Source organism: Anomaloglossus baeobatrachus, chromosome 1 (genome assembly GCF_048569485.1).
Source record: "Anomaloglossus baeobatrachus isolate aAnoBae1 chromosome 1, aAnoBae1.hap1, whole genome shotgun sequence".
NCBI classification, from domain to species: Eukaryota; Metazoa; Chordata; class Amphibia; order Anura; family Aromobatidae; genus Anomaloglossus; species Anomaloglossus baeobatrachus.
This window is the reverse complement of record NC_134353.1, coordinates 627,587,215-627,608,797: the sequence shown is the minus strand read 5'-3', so window position 1 is coordinate 627,608,797 and position 21,583 is coordinate 627,587,215. Positions and strand designations below refer to the sequence as shown.

The window sequence follows — 21,583 nt, the reverse complement described above, 5'->3', positions numbered from 1 at the left end:
TAATCACTATAGTTCGATATCCGAGACAAATCTCTATGTACTCCATTATTTACATATGGTTCCACATGCCTCTTATAGGACCCCCATGTCCTTACTGAATATCTATTATGTTATAACTATATGACAGATTGCATCTCTTACTTGGTATTTTGTCCTCGTCTATCTCTATTATGTTGGAAAACATGTCCTCTTTTGTCAAGCTTATATGTATATGATATTGATTATTGTTATCTCTTACTGTATACAGATAAAAAGTCCAGTCTGATGAAGGCTTATTGCCGACACGTCGACCTATTGTGGACGAATTGCGTGTGCATATTATCTACTTTTTTGAATCAATAATAAAGAATTCAGCATAACATCATCATACGTCTCTTCTTTTGGGAGTAGTAGTGTGCCGGGGTTACCTCCCTTGTTTGTTGATTTTTTTACTTCCGTGCACCTACCCACCGGTGACGCAGGGCTTTCCCTCTATTTGGAGAGTAGGGTACAGCCACAGGTGAGGGCAGGAGGTGTTCCATCTTCCCCCTTCACCAGTGCCAGGACCCACTATTGTTAAAGAGTCCCCAGTGTTCCACTTTGTTTTTGCTGTTTCTTTTGTGCGTCAGACGCCTGTAGGTCTGAACGCAAGTGTCACGCAGTACATTCAGACTTCTCCAAATCCAAGCGTGACAGAATGTCTCTGTACGTTTGTCATTCATCCTTCAATTATAGAAAATAAGAGTTTAATATTAATAAAGTTAAATCGAGAGTTTAATTTTGGACTCATCTGACCACACTATATTCTTACAGAATTTCACCAGTTTCTTTAAATGTTGTTGAGCAAATTTAAATGCGTTCGAACATGATTTTTTGTTCAGTAATGGAGTCTTGCATGGTGAGCGTGCATACAGGCCATGGAGGTTGAGTGCATTACATATTGTACCTGCTGATTCTAGGTCTTTCTGTAGCTCTCAGCAGGTGGTTCTTGGCTCTTGAACAACTCTTCTGATAATTATTTTCACTCCTCTGTCTGAAATCTTGCAGGGAGCACCTGGTTTTGGCCTGTTTATGGTGAAATGATGTTCTTTCCACTTCCGTGATATGGCCCTAAAGGGCACTTTACACGCTGCAATATCGATATCGCTAGCGAGTACCTGCGCCCGTCGGTTGTGTGTCGCGGGCAAATCGCTGCCCATGGCACACAACATCGCTTACACCCGTCACACGGACTTGCCTTCCTTGTGACATCGCTGTGGCCGGCAAACCGCCTCCTTTCTAAGGGGCGGTTCGTGTGGCGACACAGCGACGTCCCACGGCAGCCGTTCAATAGAAGCGGAGGGGCGGAAATGAGCGGGCGGAATATCCTGCCCACCTCCTTCCTTCCTCATTGCTGGTGGACGCAGGTAAGGAGATGTTCGTCGCTCCTGCGGTGTCACACATAGCGATGTGTGATGCTGCAGGAACGACGAACAACCAGCGGCATGCACCACCAACGATATTATGGAAAGGAGCGACGTGTCAACGATCAACAATTTTTGACGTTTTTGCGATCGTTGATCGTCGCTCCTAGGTGTCACATGCTGCGATGTCGCTAATGACGCCGGATGTACGTCAATAACGTCGTGACCCCGATGATATATCGTTAGCGATGTCGCAGCGTGTAAAGCACCTTTAACAGTGCTCACTGGAACCTTCATTAGTTTAGAAATTCTTTAGTAACCAATGCCATCAGTATGTTTTGCAACAATAAGGTTGCGAAGGTCTTGAGAGAGTTCACTGGTTTTACCCATCATGAGATGTTTCTTGTGTGGCATCTTTGTTATGAGACCTATTTTTATAGGTCATCAGTTGAACCAGCCGATATTTCTACTAAGTGACAGACTTTCTTTCTAATTACTGATATATTTCAGCTGGTGTCATGACTTTCCATGGCTTTTTTTCACCTCTCTCTTTCTCCATGTGTACAATACTTTTTCCCTGTGTCATTTTTCATTGTTACACATGATTTAATTTATGAACATCTATGGTTTGATTTATTTGCTTGTGCGGATTGGATAGGTTGTTACCGACATCTGTTGAGAAATTCATGTCAATAGAACCTTTAGAAATATATTTACTTAAAAATTGGTGACATTTTCAAATTTTTTTACTTACTGTATAAATGCTGTATTTGACTATCTCCATCTGCTCTTTTACACAATAAACTCTTGGACTCTAATTCTTATAATTGTGGAGGTCCCAAAGATCGAGCACTTATCTCTTATCCCTTTGGAAAACCTTTTAAATGAGACCTCATGTTTTAAAGACAATCTGTCAGTAGGATTTAGCAATATAAGGCTGGTTTCAGACGTCCGTGTTTTAGGTACGTGTGACATCCGTTTTTAACACGGATGTCACACGTACCCATGTTACCCTATTGTGTACTCTCACACGGCCGTGTTTTCACACGGACAGTGTGGCCCTGCTATTTCACACGGAGACATGCCCGTTTTTTCTCCAGCAGCATGAGTGTCACACGGACCGTACACTGGTGTGATCCGTGTGACATCAGTGTGACACGTACCGGAGAAAACACGGGTTTTTAAATAAAAAGATTTCCTATATTTACCTGTATCCAGCGATTCTGTCTCTGGCTCTGCTGCCTCCCGCTCCTGACTCCCGCTCATTATTTTCATTGATTATTCACCGCAGTGAGCAGCTGGGAGCAGGGGCATCGTGGTGACAGCAAAAGAGACAGCACCGCCGAGGACAGCACCGCTGGGGACATCGCTAGTGACAGGTGAGTATCCTGCTAGCAGTGTGTGCAGGGATGTCCAGGAGGTCATCGGATTTCCCAATGAACTCTGATGACCTCCTGATGACACCCCTGCGACAGCTGCGCTACAGCGATTGTCACGATGGTGACTTCCAGGGGTTCATGAGAGTTCATTGGGAACCCTGATGAGTCCCTGGATGTCACTGCACAAACTTCTGTATACTCACCTGTCACCGGCGATGTCCCCGGCGGTGCTGTCCTCGGCTGTGCTGTAACCAGCCTGTCCCCGCGATGCTCCAGCTTCCAGATCCTCAGGCAGTGAATAATCAATGAAAATAATGAGCGGGGATCAGGAGCGGGATTCAGCAGAGCCGGAGACAACATCGCTGGATACAGGTAAATATAGAACATCTTTTCATTACAGAGACACGTGTTTTACCCGGTACGTGTCACACGTATGCAAACACGAATGTCATACGTGTGACACATGCGTGACACATGTGTAACACACGTATAACACATTATGACCATAAGCAAGACCATAGAAACTTAATTGTAGGGGGGGATTCAAGTGTATAGACCGGAAGAACAAAACCCCTTAAAATTTTTAAATTTTATTAATGCATTTTAAAACATACCCCAAACAAATAAACAAAACACACATGAATGGGACACCCAATCCCAAGTCCGCCAGGAAGATAGGAGACCCCTCAAGAACTCAAGAGGTCACACTGGCGAGCACAAGGGGAAGGAAAATTATACGTCCCTTATACACAACAGTTAATACTGCCTATTGAAACAGTCAAAAAAACAATGTGTATGGATATCCAGTCCAATATTAGAAAGTGCAACCAGGGTATGGCCAAACGAACCCTGTAAAGGCCCTGCCTTGCCGCGGAGGTTGGCACCCTAAACCTAAGCGCTGTGGCGCCCCCACTCAACGAAGACTCACCCTGCTTTCCCTTCGCTGGTCGATTGTGCAGCTAGTCTGGGAAGGAGGAAGTGAGGGACGGTTGCACTTTATAGAAAATACTCAAGGGGAATCTCATACAATCATAACAATAGAGCAGTATACATTCAGTAGTTTAAAGTGTTAAAAGTGGACCATACCAACAGTATTTATTTTTCTTCAGAAAGGGCACACATATAGTTACTAGGGTGCCTATTCATACCACTCATGTATCTCTGCACATGCGCAAGGGAAAAGTATTAAGCCAAAAAGTGCATACAATATATAGAACCCTTGGAAAAACCTCCTAGGCTCCGTGAAACTACTCAAATGAGCACCCTCTAAATCCAGACAATAAGGAGATAATCGCGGTTTCGCATGACAAAAAAGACATAGGCCTAAATTGTCCTAAATGAAATCTCCTAGTGACCCATTGGTCACGTGTCAGAACTCCCTCACAGGATTTTTGGGAGCCAAAAGTCCGTATGTGTTATTAAGCATAGGGTGCACACTTCACAGAAGGCAACAGCAGGTATTTTATACACTTTCACAGAAGGCAAAATAAACTTCACAGAAGATGATACATGCAGTGGATTATGAACCAGTTAATAAGGTCCACATAACCATAATAGAAAATATCAGATGTAAGCATAGTACTTAGCTTATTTATAGAAGTCCTATGACGGATGTAAATACATCAGGGTCCAAATTGACACCACCAAAGCATTGCCCAACGCGTTTCCCCCCGATCGTAAGTCACATCGGGGTTCATCAGGGGCTCCCTATTAGGGTAGGAAACACTGGCTGCAATCTGCCACGTGTAGGGCTTGTAAACAGGCGTCTGAGACTGAGCCTGTTTACAAGCCCTACACGTGGCAGATTGCAGCCAGTGTTTCCTACCCTAATAGGGAGCCCCTGATGAACCCCGATGTGACTTACGATCGGGGGGAAACGCGTTGGGCAATGCTTTGGTGGTGTCAATTTGGACCCTGATGTATTTACATCCGTCATAGGACTTCTATAAATAAGCTAAGTACTATGCTTACATCTGATATTTTCTATTATGGTTATGTGGACCTTATTAACTGGTTCATAATCCACTGCATGTATCATCTTCTGTGAAGTTTATTTTGCCTTCTGTGAAAGTGTATAAAATACCTGCTGTTGCCTTCTGTGAAGTGTGCACCCTATGCTTAATAACACATACGGACTTTTGGCTCCCAAAAATCCTGTGAGGGAGTTCTGACACGTGACCAATGGGTCACTAGGAGATTTCATTTAGGACAATTTAGGCCTATGTCTTTTTTGTCATGCGAAACCGCGATTATCTCCTTATTGTCTGGATTTAGAGGGTGCTCATTTGAGTAGTTTCACGGAGCCTAGGAGGTTTTTCCAAGGGTTCTATATATTGTATGCACTTTTTGGCTTAATACTTTTCCCTTGCGCATGTGCAGAGATACATGAGTGGTATGAATAGGCACCCTAGTAACTATATGTGTGCCCTTTCTGAAGAAAAATAAATACTGTTGGTATGGTCCACTTTTAACACTTTAAACTACTGAATGTATACTGCTCTATTGTTATGATTGTATGAGATTCCCCTTGAGTATTTTCTATAAAGTGCAACCGTCCCTCACTTCCTCCTTCCCAGACTAGCTGCACAATCGACCAGCGAAGGGAAAGCAGGGTGAGTCTTCGTTGAGTGGGGGCGCCACAGCGCTTAGGTTTAGGGTGCCAACCTCCGCGGCAAGGCAGGGCCTTTACAGGGTTCGTTTGGCCATACCCTGGTTGCACTTTCTAATATTGGACTGGATATCCATACACATTGTTTTTTTGACTGTTTCAATAGGCAGTATTAACTGTTGTGTATAAGGGACGTATAATTTTCCTTCCCCTTGTGCTCGCCAGTGTGACCTCTTGAGTTCTTAAGGGGTCTCCTATCTTCCTGGCGGACTTGGGATTGGGTGTCCCATTCATGTGTGTTTTGTTTATTTGTTTGGGGTATGTTTTAAAATGCATTAATAAAATTTAAAAATTGTAAGGGGTTTTGTTCTTCCGGTCTATACATTATGACCATAACCATGCGTGTGACTGGTACCTGATTAAACACGGACGTCTGAAACCAGCCTAAAGGAAATGTATAGTCAGAATGGCACTATTATCTTAGGTGAAGGAATCTGATTTTTGGTTCATGTTTAATTAGCCTCTGAAATTCTCTTGTAATGATAGCTCTGTGGTTTGGGGTGGGAATGAGGGTGGTGTCTTCTTCTGCTTCTCCACAGCCGGTCTTCAATAAAGCAGTGCTTGAAGCAGCATGCACAGATTGAGATTTTGGGTTAATGAAGACGTCATTGAGCCGAGATCTTGATCTGCGCATGTGCCGCCTACAGCGCCATTTTATTGAAGACTGGCTGGAAAATTGCACTGCGTACGTGCTGCCCACCCTATTGACTTAAGCGGCGCAAATTTTAAAAAAGGAGGCAGGTTACCGAATAATTAGTGGTCTGTGATAGACACAGAGAAGACTAGCAGAGTCGCGGAGGACCAGAAGAAGATCACCACCACTTCCACCCTAAAGCACAGAGCTGTCGGAGAGGGCATCAGAGGCTAATTAAACAAGAACTAGAGATGGGATTCCTTCACTGAAAGTATCAGTTTAATCACTATAGCAGCACCATTATGGCCATGGATTTATTTTTTATTGCTAAATCCTTCTGACAGGTTCCCTTTAATTACATTTTACAATAGCAGGGTGAGAATGGTAAGTTTATGCACACTGCATCCGCTTACTCTGCGTAGGTTGGGTTCTTGTTATAGGGGTATGTTTACATGTATACCACCATTCAGTAATGCCAAGTGATACTAACTGACCAAGAACAGGGCTGTGGCCAGCTTTCTCAATGTGCATCACTAATAAGCCGACAGATCCAGTAAGAAAGTGAAAGTAGAATGGAGCCCCCGTACCTGGTGTGTAATGGTCTCACTTAGTGCCCACTTGTTAAGCTCTTAAAGTGCCGTTCTGTATCTGTATGATGTGTGCTTCAGTTTAAGAACATAAAAGATGTCAGCTTGACTCCATGCCCGGCATGAAAATTGCTGCTTGGCTCGGCACACTCTTGATTCTTGCTTTACTATTTGCTTACATAAATAAGCCTTTCTTCAGTTAAGGCTGACAGACTGCAAAGGGTGATCTACATTTTCTTCTTGTTTGGCATTCTGTTGCTTCAGTATTTCCCAGGAATTTTGCATCCGTGTCGCCACTAACCGTTATTAGCTACTTGGCAGCCTTAACGTATTTGTGTATGTGTTGTTTGGTTGCCATGTTACATCACTGAAAATATCTTTAGTGGTTTCCTATAGTAAATCATTCTCTTTGTCCTTTCTCTTAGGTGAAGCGATGCTAAACCTTTGTTAGCGATCGACATCTTTCTCTGCTTTTGTTATTTTTGTTCGGATTATTGAGTTTCTTTGTGTATGCAGAGGAAAATATTACATACATGACCAGCTTTCTCTCCATACTCATCCAGTTCTTGTTAAGTTGGTTTCCATGTCTCTTGGATGCAGAATTCCAAATTGTATAAACCCCATAACAAGAGCATGGGTTACATACTATGAATGTCATTTTTTTAATGTCATCAGTCTTCGCAAGTTACCCTGGTTACATCAAGAAATAGTGGCTGCAGAGCTGAATAAAACATAGTTTTTATTTTATTTTTATTTATCCTCTTCGTTGAAAAGTGACTAGTTTGTAAAGTTTAGATTTTAATCCCCTTCAACTATAAGGGGGCAGTAGCAGAAATTCTTTACTTTGGGCATTTACTTTTTTTCGCCTACATAATGTTGCCCAATCAAAAGCAGAAGGTGTCTTGCAGGAGTAAAAAAAACAACAACATACCCCTAGAGGAACTGAGAGCAAGATTTCTCCTGGGAGATATGTAATGACATAGAACACTGCTCTCCTGTGATCTCTGCATCTACTGTGTAAAGGTACCGTCACACTTAGCGACGCTCCAGCGATCACACCAGCGATCTGACCTGGCAGGGATCGCTGGAGCGTCGCTACATGGTCGCTGGTGAGCTGTCAAACAGGCAGATCTCCACAGCGATCAGAGATCAGCCACCAGCGACCCATGTAACGACGCTGTGCTTCGTAATCATGGTACACATCGGGTTACTAAGCAAAGCGCTTTGCTTATAGTTACCGGATGTGTACCTTGGATACGTGTGTAGGGAGCCGGCTTTTAGAAGCTGCGGACGCTGGTAACCAAGGTAAATATCGGGTAACCAAGCAAAGCCTTTGCTTGGTTACCCGATATGTACCTTGGTTACCAGCATCCGCAGAAGCCTGCTCCCTGCACATTCAGATCGTTACTCTCTTGCTGTCAAACACAGCGATGTGTGCTTCACAGCGGGAGAGCAACGACCAAAAAATGGTCCAGGACATTCAGCAACGACCGGCGATCTCACAGCAGGGGCCAGGCCGTTGCTGGATGTCACACACAGCAACATCGCTAGCAAGATCGCTGTTGCGTCACAAAAACCGTGACTCAGCAGCTATGTCGCTAGCGAAGTCGCTTAGTGAGACGTGGTCTTAAGAGTAGAGCAGAACTGTGTCCTGACAAACAACTCTTGTAGCCTTCAGTACAATGTAGTCATTGGGGGAGACAGAATAGAGTAGACACTGCCCTGAGCTGAAAGCTGCAATTGGTGTTTGTAATGAAACACAGCTCTGCTCTACTCTGCAGAGTAGGAGCACAGATCACATAGAGAGCAAGGCTGTGTGTCATTAGGTATTTCACAGCTAAACGCGTATTCTAAAGCTTTCCTAGGGACATGTTCTTTTTCTCCTCCATGACTCCTTCTGCTCCTGATTGAGCATAGACATGCAGATGAAAAACTACACTCCCCAGAGATGAATCTCTGCTAGTGCTCCACCGGGTGAAGGGAAAATTAGAATCTAAACCTTACAAGCTAATAACTACGCAACATGGCTGAGAAATAAAACAATGAAAACTATGTTTTAGTCAGTTCTGTAACCAGTGTTCTATGATGTGACCAGTTTAACATAACTAAAACTGCTGAAAGATTCATTTTAAATGTTTTGTTGTGTATTGCAGCAGTGTGGTACACCTCTCCTAGACTAATGATACTTTTTTGTGTATTTGGATGTAGCAGAGCCAAATTTGTCATTACCCTAATACTTTTCTGTCACTGAGCTAAGGTAAATAACTACTGTTAAAGGAAAACTGTTTTAAAACCATAGTTTCTCATAATAAATTTTCCTTTTATCGTGATGTTTGATACCAGTGCTATTCATTTCTTGTAGATCTCTGTGTTTTGGGGTTTGTATTTGGTACAGAAATTTTAACAAAGTTTCTGCATCTCTTGGCAGGAAAATTTGGTGTGCCCTTTAAATAACGCAGCCATAAACCCCTGGCAAGAAAGTGAGTACACCCCTAATTGAAAATGGCCAGATTGTACCAAAAGTGTCAACATTTTGTGTGGCCACCATTATTTTCCAACACTGCTTTAAAGAGAACCTGTCACCAGATTTGTGCCATATAAACTGCGGCCACCACCAGTGAGCCCTTATATAGAGAATTCTAAAATACTCCACATAAGAGCCCAGGCCACTCTATATAACCTTTTATTATACTCACCTGCTGGGCAGTCCAATGGGAGTCACTGGTCAGGATCTGGCGTCTTCTCTCTTCTGGCGATTGCCATCCTCCTTCTTGCCTTGTTTGGATGACGTGACCTACGTAATCCACACAGTGTCTGCCAGTGCGCTCTTGTGCATGCACACTTCTCTCTGCCCTGCTGAGGACAGATCAAATTATTGTAATGCACATGTGCTGGCATTCTTTGACCTTTCCCCATGCCTGTGTATTATAGTACTTTGTTCTGCCTTCAGCAGGGCAGAGAGAACTGCGCGTGCGCAGGAGCACAATGGAGGATACTGTGTGGATGATGTAGAACACACCAGCCACATGAATACTGCCCTGCAGCCCAGTTTCCAAAGCGATTGGATCATGACTTGCTTCAGTATGTCACTGGACATGTTGCATTCATTGTTCCCTCAACGAACTGTAAACCCCTACACAGTCGGCAGCAGTCATGCTGCCCAAACCATGACACTCCCACCACCATGCCTGACTGTGAGCAAAACACATTTGTCTTTGTACTCCTCACCTGGGTTCCTCCACACACACTTGACACCATCTGAACCAAATAAGGTTATCTTGATCTCATCAGACAACAGGACATGGTTCTGGTGATCCGTGTCCTTAGGGGTGCTTCACACATAGCGAGCTCACTGCCGAGATCGCTGCTGAGTCACGCTTTTTGTGACGCAGCAGTGACCTCATTAGCGATCTCGCTGTGTGTGACAATGAGCAGCGATCTGGCCCCTGCTGCGAGATCGCTGCTCGTTACACACAGCCCTGGTTCGTTTTCTTCAAAGGCGCTCTCCCACTGTGACACACAGATCGCTGTGTGTGACAGCGAGAGAGCGACAAATGAAGCGAGCAGGGAGCAGGAGCCGGCGTCTGGCAGCTGAGGTAAGCTTGTAACCAAGATAAACATCGGGTAACCAAGGTGGTTACCCGATATTTACCTTAGTTACCAGCCTCTGCAGCTCTCACGCTGCCTGTGCTGCCGGCTCCGGCTCTCTGCACATGTAGCTGCTGTACACATCGGGTTAATTAACCCGATGTGTACAGCAGCTAGGAGAGCAAGGAGCCAGCGCTAAGCAGTGTGCGCGGCTCCCTGCTCTCTGCACATGTAGCTGCATTACACATCGGGTTAATTAACCCGATGTGTACTGTAGCTAGGAGAGCAAGGAGCCAGCGCTCAGTGTGCGCGGCTCCCTGCTCCCTGCACACACAACTAAGCGGTGTGCGCTGGTAACTAATATAAACATCGGTTAGTTACCAGTCTCCGCGGCTTCCAGACGGCGGCTCCGTGCAAGCGCAGCGTCGCTTGCACGTCGCTGCTGGCTGGGGGCTGTTCACTGGTCGCTGGTGAGATCTGCCTGTTTGACAGCTCACCAGCGACCATGTAGCGATGCAGCAGCGATCCTGACCAGGTCAGATCACTGGTCGGATCGCTGCTGCATCGCTAAGTGTGAAGGTACCCTAAGTCTGCTTGTTTTCAGCAAACTGCAGGCTTTCTTCTGCTGCATCATGTTTAGAATAGGCTTCCTTCTGGGACGACATCCATGCAGACTAATGTGCTGCAGCCTGTAGTGCATGGTCTGAGCACTGACAGTCTAACCCCTTGCCCCTTTAACCTCTGCAGCAATGCTGTTAACACTCATATCTTTATTTTGAAAAGACAATATCTGGATAGGACGCTGAGCATATGGACTCAACTCCTTTGGTCGACCACAGTGAGGCCTGTTCTGAATGGATCCTGTCATGTGAAACTGCTGTATAGTTTTGGCAACTGTGCAGTGCGAGAATGGCAATAGCCAGCTACGGAGGAGAGAAGGAGATAAAACCCTCCCTCCCCTCCTCAGTGCCGGCCCTCCCCTCCGCAGCGCTGGCCCTCCCCTCCTCAGTGCCGACCCGCCCCCGCAGCTGAGGTCCGCTCGCACGGTCGGACCTTAGTCACAGGGACACTCACATCACACTCGGCTCTGCTGTACTGCCAGCGTGAGGTGAGTGTCATGCGAGGGAATCGCAGTAATCCCCGTGTGGCCCCAGCCTTACAGTTGCTCCGCAGTCACACCTGAGACCTTGCAACACTAATGACTCACATGACACCAGGGAGGCAAAATGGCAGACTGAGCACACAATTTTCCTATTTTCACTTAGGACACAAACAAATTTTGCTGTATCCGGCGAAAGCCGAATGGAACGCAAGGCCATCAGGCACAATCTGGCGCTAATAGAAGTCGATGGGGCGAAAAACGCATCCGGCGGCAACAGACGCCGGATGCGTTTTTTCATGTTTTTGCCGGATTGTGCCTGATGGCAAAAAACTGATGTGTGAAAGCAGCCTTAGGGCAGTCTTTACTTCTGCACCTTGTATACCAAAGATCATGCCGGTTGGCCGAGAAAGAAGCAAATTTCTCCAATAAGATATACTACAAAGTTACTTATCTTCATGTGTGCTATTGATTTAAGAAATAAAAATTAAAATGACGGTCACACTTTAAAATGTATGTGTTCTCTGAAATGTCTCACCGTTTCAAAGCAAAATATTGACTGTAATGACCGAGCCAGTGTCTGATACATTCTGCCCGGAGTTCAGGTAGCATGACTCTAGTCAGGTTCCCTTTACATATCTGATCATTCTTAAATAATGAAGTAATACTAAAGATTTGCAGCTTAGCAATAATCTGGACATTTTCTAAAAAGAGGGAAGTGCATGCTTAGCTGCTGATGATTAATGTACAAATATGAGTGGTGGGCGACCTAGGCCAGTGGACCATGTATCCCTTGTGAATCATGATGATGGTTGTAAATACCCTTGCCTGGAAATTACACTACTAGACATAATAACTAGAGTGATTAACTCCTAGGCTCAGAACATTAAACCTGTACATCTCTATTTCAGGTACAGTCCTTGGAATCTCTTAGGTTATAGGTGAGACACTTGTAAACACAGTTTTCCGCCATCAGTGTCTGTATGACATAGGCTTTGTGTGTTTTGCAGTTTGTTTGGAATATATTTAATGATTATAACACGTTAGAAAATTCTACCTAAGCTGAGGAGAAAGTCACTCCCTGTGTGATATTGCTAGCATGGGGTGAGGGTAGCCTGGCAATTAGTCTCTCACCTGAGTAGGTAGGTTGTGTGTAGTACAAAACCCTTAAGCATAAAATAGAATCCAAGGTTGGCTGATTCTCAGGCCGCTGGGCTCACACCCAATGAGTGAAGAACAAAGTACCGTATAAGAAGAAATCTATTTGTTCAAGTTTAGTTATGTGTAAATCAATAGAATTATTATGTTTATGTTCTTAGAAGAAATGTTTATATTAATAACACCATTCTTAACCCCTTTCCGACATATGATGTACCGGTACATCATATTTTGCAGTGCTCTCCTTCAAATAGACATACTGGTGCGTCATCACGATTGTGAGGGCACAGAAGGTGTGCCCCCACAATCACCGCCGTGGACTTGGCCTATGTGACACCTGAGCTCTTGCTGTCACAGCCAGAGCCGATGTCCGCTGGCTGTTTAACCCTGTAAATTCTTCGATCAATAGTGATTGAGGCATTTAGAAGATTAGGAAAGGTAGTGCGCTCCCTCTCCTACCATATCGGCACCCACACAACGGGATTGTGGGTTGCCGGTGGTTGCCAAACAAAAGGATACAGCAGCACTCTGTAATCGCTACGAAATGTACAAACATGAATATATAAACGCATGAAATTTAAAATGCATTACTGCTATTTGAAATATACTTAGCAAAATTAAGGTACTCAGCACATAAATTGGCAAATTCAGGTGAACCCATCAGCAACAGCAAGGTGACCTTTTTTGATGTGACCCTATCGTATTATCATCCCTTTCTTGGGCTGGAAGCCTACAAATTTATAGGCAAGGAGGATCCAGCAATAATTAAAATCACTGTTTGGATGATAGGAGGGGAGCACAGTTAGCAAAGGAGTCAGTCAACACCTCCAATAATATCCTACAAAAAACAAACTGACCAGGACCTCTAAACAAGTGTCAACAAGTGCAAGCTGCTTTGACTACATGATACACAAAAGGATACCACAGCACTCTGTAAGCGCTATGAAATGTACAAAAGTCGAATATAGGAAATTGAAACTGCATTGCTGCTATATAAAATATACTTAGAAAAATAAAGGCACTTGGCGCATAAATTGGCTAAATAATGACCCCCTAGTATTTCAGCTACGGTGGCCTGTTAGCCCATGCCAGGAGCATGGTCGAAAAAGCATTCTATCAGTGTTAGGCTGGGTTCACATGTCCTGTAGTCATCCGTTAACATAGATCCATTAGAGATTCGTTTGCAAATTTAAATAACGGATGTCTGCAGGATCTGTCTTTAACATGTGGAGTATATGGACAACAGTTCCGTTAATGGATTACTATTTATCGTCCACTTGTAACGGAGCCGTTAAAAGAATAATAGATCTGTTACAAAAGCAAGCACAATGGATGGCTAAATAGAAATCAGTTATCGAGTCTGTTGTCAATAGACTCTCATGTTAGAATTACCACAGCGGTAGCAACCTTTAAGATTTGGAAAAAATCATGTTCTGTCTGCTTAATTTTTTTGTTTTTAGTTTTTCAATTTGACTTGGGACTACATGGTTCTTCAGAATCATATTGCATCTGTGACGCCCTGGACAAGCCAGGGGTCACAGGTCATCACACCACCACACCCTACACCCCAGTTAGGAACACCCAAGCTACCAAAATCCTTGTTGCCTTCCTCCAGGGGCTGGTGTCCACACCAGGGGGTGGGCCAGGCGGTTGGCTCCGCCCACCGAGGAGTTCACAGCCCTGGAGGCGGGAAAACCAGGCAGATTGGAGTGAGAGCTTGAAGTAGAAGCAGTAAGCAGTCAGCTCAGGGAAGAGCTAGAGTGAGGAGTAAACAGTGAGTGGAGTTTAGGAAGTGAAAGTAGTAGTAAAGCTAAAGAGAGAAGCTGAAGTGACAGTAGTAAAGCCTGAAGTTGGTCCGGCTGTGTGCCCAGGCAGAGACAGCAAGGTCAGCAGACGGCGGTGATTGTCCGCAGGGGTGACTGCTCGGAGGTTGCTGGAAGGACCGCGGGTAGTGGCCCGGCGGTCTGGAGCAGTATACGAAGAACAGTCAGCACCAGGGCAGGGGCCTCTCGGATCCCGGCAAGGTTAGGAGTCGCCATAATTTGCCAAATCCGTCAGTGAAGGGGACGTCTGTCTCCAAACAACCAAGTCCCGATTGAAGGCAACAGTCCAACCGTTACAGAGAAACACCGCCACCGCCAGGGCACCAGTTTCTCAGGGCCAGCGCCTGCGGGCAAAGTAGGGCTCCTCCGGGCCATATCCAAGCCGGGGAGCGGGTTACCGGTGGGAACCCATCGCAACCATCATCAACTTAGGTGCAGGACAGAGGGACCGTCACCGTCACCTACTGGAGAAAGCAAGTGCAGCCGTCCGTGGGAACCGTCTTTCCAGCCGTGTGTTTTACCGAGAACTGTGTCATCGTCTCAGGCTGAGTGAGTACCACAGTGCCGCAAGGCACAGCGCTGCCCCCGTGTCCCTGCGCCAACCAAGCCCTGCATCTCCCTCCTCATCACTGGGCCCCGGGATCACCAACCCCTACCCACGGAGGGGCAACGCAACAACTAGCTGCTTCATATCATCATTCCCGGGATCCTCATACAGAGCAGCGGTGGTGCCAACAGATCACCACAACCGTGGGTGGCGTCACGGACAATAAACTATATCCCAAAACCCAAATCCCCTTTCACTCATGGGCGAGGAGCGCCGCCAGAGTCCCCGGGATCCGGCCCATCGCTCGAGCCACCGAGCAGCAGCAGGCCGCAGCAGCCGCGGCGGCCGGACCCGAGCAGTGGAGAGAGCGCGGCGCCCCCTCCTCCGCCCGCGACACATCTAAATATGATATAGTATTTAGATAGGATACTACACCCTTTATATTTTTGATAGTGCCCAATATTCACCACCCTTCTATTTATATACCGGTACTCAGCTGCGAAAAGGAGGCACCCTTTCTTGTTACTTTGGTTAACATTGGGTTCTTAGAGGTCTGGTCCCTAACTACTGAAAATTTAAAAGTGTTTGAATTAAATATTTATATGATGTCTAAAGAAAGGCCAAAGCGCATGGTTTAAACTACAGAACAGGCCCCCCTGTACTTCTATTGTATTGTCGCTGTTGGAAATCACAACAGACATACCTCAAACCTAAAGTGTGTGGAATGCCAATATATCTTGTCGAGATCTCTGGGATACCAAGGGGGCTTCTACTGAACCCACAGTACGTGTTATCTTAGACTAGAGTCAAACTTGCATGTGATTCGCATGAGGATCGCATTGCCTGGACGGGCCACTGCTCTCCTGACAAAAACTTGTCAGCTACATAGGAATATATGCCAGTAGATGATGGTATGAGATATTACCTTTGAACCTGGCTTTGACCCCTCCTGTGTGCCCCTCAGATGTGGACCTTGACCCTTCTTTTGCGTATTCCAAAAGGGTGTCTTCAGCCTTCCTTGATTGCTCATGGAATCCTTCACAGCCAAGTATCTTCCCACAAGGCAGTCAAGGTCATCTGCATTCTAAGTATCTCCCTGGGCAACCCAGCTTTGCACAGTTATTGGTAGTGCGTGGATAAATCCATCCACCACCGCACACTCCACCATATGTCCCAAAAAGAAGGTCTTAGGCTGCAGCCATTTTTGCATCATTGTAACAGGTCGAACATCTGGAACCGAGGAGACCTTGTGGTAGCACCAGAGGTACACCCGTTGTGCCCTAACTGCCAGGGTTACACACACAAGTTCCAAAATCTCCGCTTTCAGCTTTGCAGATTCCTTGGCATCCTGAAGAGCAAGTTCGTAGTATGCTTTCTGAGGTTTCCCAGTAAGCTATGATCTCTGCCAATTGTTCTAAGGGCAGTTTCTCCATGCCTGCCACCTTCTCAAAGACAGTCAGGAAAGCCGCAATGTTGTCCTTCTGAGTCATTTTATGTAAAGCTTCCAGTACTGTTCCTCTCACTTTAACCTTTGACTGGCAGGAGATGCCATCTTCCTGACCTGGACAGTTTCTGCCAAGAGATCAATCTACTGCTGCTGTTGTAACTGCTGTGTCAGGAGTTTGGTTCTTGTTGGGCCTACTGCTGCCACTGCCCCTGCTGCTGCTGTCACTGCTTGTGCTGCTGAACCAGTTGTTGAACAAGCTCCTCCATGCTTTCAGACTACGTTCACAATGCTGTAGCTGCCTTTACCCTGGACATTTAGTGTTTAAGTAGTAATCACCTGTGCTTTTTAGGACTTCTGGCACAAAATCAGACATCAGTTTTTGAGATTCATGGTCTCAGGTAGGCATTTGGAAGCATTCACACAGGCAATGTGATTTGGATCAAACGTGTAGTTTTATTGATTTCATAAAACTCCCAGGGATTCAACAACCAAAATATCCTCTTTTGGACGCAAAGGTATAACAAATAAACTGTTAATTCAGTAGGCAAATATATGTCAGTGCAGGCTCAACCGAACAGATTGAAGTCCATTTTCATGGAACAAACTTTACACAATAATGGGTACAGCTCTACCAGTCTCTGTAGCCCCTTCAGCCTGAGCTCCTGCAACTTCCAGCACCAAATAGATGTTATTCCACTCTGTGTTCAGTTCCTAGTGAACAGTCTGGTCCCTCAGGAGTCTGCACACACACTCTGCTCAATCTCTCTAGCAGACTAATATACTCAGGTGAGGACACGCCCTGGACCTTAGTCAAAGCAAGCCAGGTGTGATCAAACTCTGCAGTGCTAGGATTTGCCTCAGTTCTACCTGGCTTTACTACAGTGGTCCATGCTGAAAAGGGAAACAAATCACACCAGAATTGTCATTTTTCGGTTACCGCATCTCCCATAAAAATGCAACAAAAAGCTATTAAAACACTATGTACCTGAAAATTGTTTCCATAAAACAGTCTGCCATGCAAAAAAACAAGCTCTCACACAGTTCCATCAATGTAAAACTTTAAAAAATAAGTTATGGATCTCAGAAAATTGTGGCACAATCCAATTTATTTTGTTATAAGTTTCCAAATCTTATTCACCCTTATAAAAAAAAAACAACTATATGACTTTTTAATTGCACTGACTGAAGAATCATGTTTCCAGGTCATTTGTATTACTACACAATGAGCTCTAAAAAAAACCAGTAGTAGACTTTATGGTAAAATGAATGGTAAACTAAATGGTGTCATTTAAAATTACAATTAGCTCTGTTAAAAAAAACAAAACAAGCCTTTATATAAATAGGTTAAAAATTAAAGGAAACCTGTCAGCAGAAATTTTGCGATAAACCTAAAAGATTCCCCCTCTGCAGCTCCTGGGCTGCATTCTGGAAAGGTTCCGCTTGCTATTGTGCCCCCTGTGAGACCAAAATAAAGACTTTATAAAGTCTTACCTTTTATGCTAATTTTTTTTATGTACACGGGGGCGGGTTCTCTTGCGTCCGTTAGTCGCCCTCCTGCCGCTTTACGCCGTCCCCCATCGCTCATTTCCATAACTGAGGACGCCACCCAGTGCTCCCGAGGTCTCGCGCATGCCCAGTACCACTCTCGTGAGACTGAGCACTGTGCACAGTGTGACCGGTGGTGACGTGATTGCGCAGGCGTGAGATTATGGGCGGCGCTGTGATTGTCATCAGCAAGTACCCGCCCATAATCTCGTGCCCGTGCTTTTCACTCTGCAACAACAGGAACCTTGCTAGAATGCATTCCAGGAGCTGCAGAAGGGGAATCTTTTAGGTTTATTGCAAACTTTCTGCTGACAGGTTCCCTTTAAGACTGGCAAGAGGGGGGAGGGAAAAAAAGGTCAAACAGTTTTGTCCCTACAAGGTTGAATGGCTTTTGTGAATACACTGCTGCTACTATGTTCACATCACTCTATTGGGAAACTGTTGAGGATGATGGTAAAACACAAGTTATCATTGGAACTTGAACCCCCTCACCTTGTCTTTACTATTCGAATGACCGTAAATTCAGACTTTTCATGAGCTGACTTATTACCAGACAGCTCTTCGTGAACTCTTGGTTAATATTGATCATTTCTACCTCAATTTCTAGTGCAGTTGTTAGGCGTTTGTGCCTGGAAACTATAGTCATTTACTGGTGTTTTGCTAATTGTGTACTACTTTGTGGTGTGTGTCACTTCCATCGGGTCACCTACCACTTCACACGAAGGGTCTGTTATTTTTTTTTTTTATACAGCTGATAAAACTAGCTGTACTGTTAGAACTGGTGGAGATCATTGCTATGACTGTTCTCAACATCTTTCCCTCAGGTTCATCTGCTTGGTGGGGGTGGATGTTGACGAAGGATGGAATACAATCTGTCTGCATGATGGGCATGCACTGGCAGATGGGCTGTTTTATTTTAGCTCCATAACAATGATTTTTAAGTTGAAAATATACCGTATATTGTTTATCAGGAGCCTAGAAGTAGAACATCATTAATTAAGAAACTAGGGTAACTTTCACATTGAACTTTAGATAGAATAATTATTCTCTAAAACTTTTCTCGTCGTCTCATAACTATTTAGTCAGGTCATTGTGAAAATCATCTGAGCAATTGTAGCATTACTAGATGTAGACCGCTCAAAGGTTCTCCTAATACCTACTTTTATGCCTATCTCATCCATGTAGCATTCACAAAAGTAAGGAAATAGAAGAAGCCCAATGGATTGATCCTATTAGCAATATCTCTGAAACATTCTGAGCTATTTGTTCTGAGATTAAAAATTTATAGTTTGGAATGTCAGAATTTACCATTTATTCATTTACCAATTTTTACCCTCTTTATACAGTATAACAGCAATATATTCCACATCACTAAATAGAGATTGACTCCGATGAGGTTCACAATCTGATACCTCTATGTTACACACACTAGGGTTCATTTAATAAGAAATCAATTAACGTATTGGTATGTTTTTGGAGTATGGAAATAAACCAAAGGAGACTGAAGCAAAGTACAAACCCTCAACCTCCATGCAGATGATGCCTTTGGTCAGTTTTTTACTCAGAAACCAAGTGCTGCAAAGCTACTTTGTGGCCCTTTCAATTTTAGAGTATGACATCACTACAGTTTTAGATGTGATTCACTACAGTTATTCTAGTTGAGAAATACACTTAAAGGGTTGTTCCCATCTCCAAGAGCCTATCCTAATATGTAGTAGGCATAATAATAAGAATATTAGCAAATACCTGCAATTAGAAATGTAGTATAATTCTTCTGATTCACTATGTCACTTTCCTCATGTTCAGAGCATTGCAGGACCTTGGGCATCCATGGTTACATAGTTACTTAGGTTGAAAAAAGACCTAGGTCCATCTAGTTCAACCTTCCTCCACCAGTTCTACATTTAGTCACTAAGTCATTTATAACCAACAATGTTTTGTGTACTGAGGAAATCATCCAGCCCTTTTTTAAAAGCTGTTATAGTATCTGCCATTACTACCTCTTGTGGTAGGGCATTCCACAGTCTGACCGCTCTAACTGTAAAGAACCCTTTCCTATTTAGGTTTCGGAATCGCTTTTCTTCCACTCGCAGTGAGTGCCCCCTAGTCCTTAGTACTGTCTTTTGAAGGAATAAGTCATGTGCCAGTCCTTTATATTGACCACACATGTATTTATACATATAAATGAGATCTCCTCTGAGACGTCTTTTTTCTAAGCTAAACATATCTAACTTTTTCAACCTGTCATCATATGGGAGGCCTTCCATTCCTTGTAATAGTCTAGTTGCCCGCCTTTGAACTGACTCTAACTTCTGAATGTCCTTTTTAAAATGTGGAGCCCAAAACTGGATCCCGTATTCCAGATGTGGCCTTACAAGTGATTTATAGAGGGGTAACAATACGTTGGGATCACGGGATCTAATCTCTCTTTTTATACACCCTAAAATCTTGTTTGCTTTAGCAGCTGCTGCTTGACATTGAGTGCTGCTGCTCAGCTTATTTGTAATGAGAATACCCAAGTCCCCATACCGTTTGGCTCAAAGTTATGCACACTTGCCGATTTCTGCAGAACTAGTTGATCATCTCGTGTAGGGGGGCCATTCTGCTCTCCCCTGACAGATGGTGACAGGAGATGTGGATCAGGTGATTTCAATCAAACAGCCAATCCTTTTTTCTAGGCAGATTAGCCACTGCTGGGTGTTTTTGTGTATGGGAGGAGAGATGGCTGTCGGCCGAATGAGAGCTGCAATGCAGCCATGTCTATGAAGCCTACAGAAATTAGAATGCCGGTTAAGACATCCAGTTTTAAATGAACATTGTTTACATTTGCACTGAGCCAATTGCCGTGAGATCATAGAGTTACAGGAATGATAAGTTAGAAATTTGTTGTTTATACATTTATAACCATGTTTTATTTTTTCTCTTCAGCTAATTTACCAATGCCAACCATTGCGGCCTTGGATGGAGCAGCTTTAGGAGGAGGCCTTGAGATGGCATTAGCTAGTGATATCATGGTGGCAGGTAAGGTTTAGTCTACAGACTCTTCAAGACACACACAATGGGCACATTCCTCCTCCTTCTGTTTCTGAACTGTGCTGTTATTTGGAGCAAAGCTAAAGGACGCATAATAAGTTCACCAGCTAAATGTCATCTTTGTGCCACGACACAGCTGTCAAGCACATGGAAGATTTAGTAGTTCTCTACAATAGTGTGCATTGATGGGGAAGGATTACTTAATAGTACCAGTCTAGACTAGAACAAGAATACATTCTAACTGACCGAATGCGAGAGAAATCCTCTGTCTGTGATTTGCCTTTTGGGTTTAATTTGCACAGAGAACACAATGCATTAAATAATAATAAGACAACACAAAAGATATTATGCAAAAATGAAAGTGATGTAACTAATAAGGTTCTCCTTAAGTTATAACATTGTCAAGTCTTTTAAATGGTTTGCACACCTTACCTTGGAGCACAGAACTTTATATACAAGTGGATCTCAATAAATTAGAATATCATCAAAAAGTAAATTTATTTCAGTAATTCAGTACAAAAAGGGGAACGCATATAAAATTTATAGAGTCATTACAAACTGAGTGATCTGTTTCAAGTGTTTATTTATGTTACTGTTGATTATGGCTTACAGAGTGCTGTATCCAAGTATATTAATGGAAAATATAGTGGAAGCAAAAAGTGTGGTAGAAAAAGGTGCACAAGCAACCTGAAT

At 44.1% G+C, this 21,583-nt stretch overlaps 1 protein-coding gene across 1 annotated transcript in view; it reads left to right on the top strand.

The window, feature by feature from the left end:
• The window catches only part of AUH (AU RNA binding methylglutaconyl-CoA hydratase), a 337,001-nt gene that overhangs the window by 131,115 nt on the left and 184,303 nt on the right, over window positions 1-21,583 (top strand). The window contains exon 5 of the mRNA XM_075340685.1: window positions 20,786-20,878. Coding sequence (XP_075196800.1) covers window positions 20,786-20,878 — 93 coding nt within the window. The remainder of the gene's footprint in view (window positions 1-20,785; window positions 20,879-21,583) is intronic.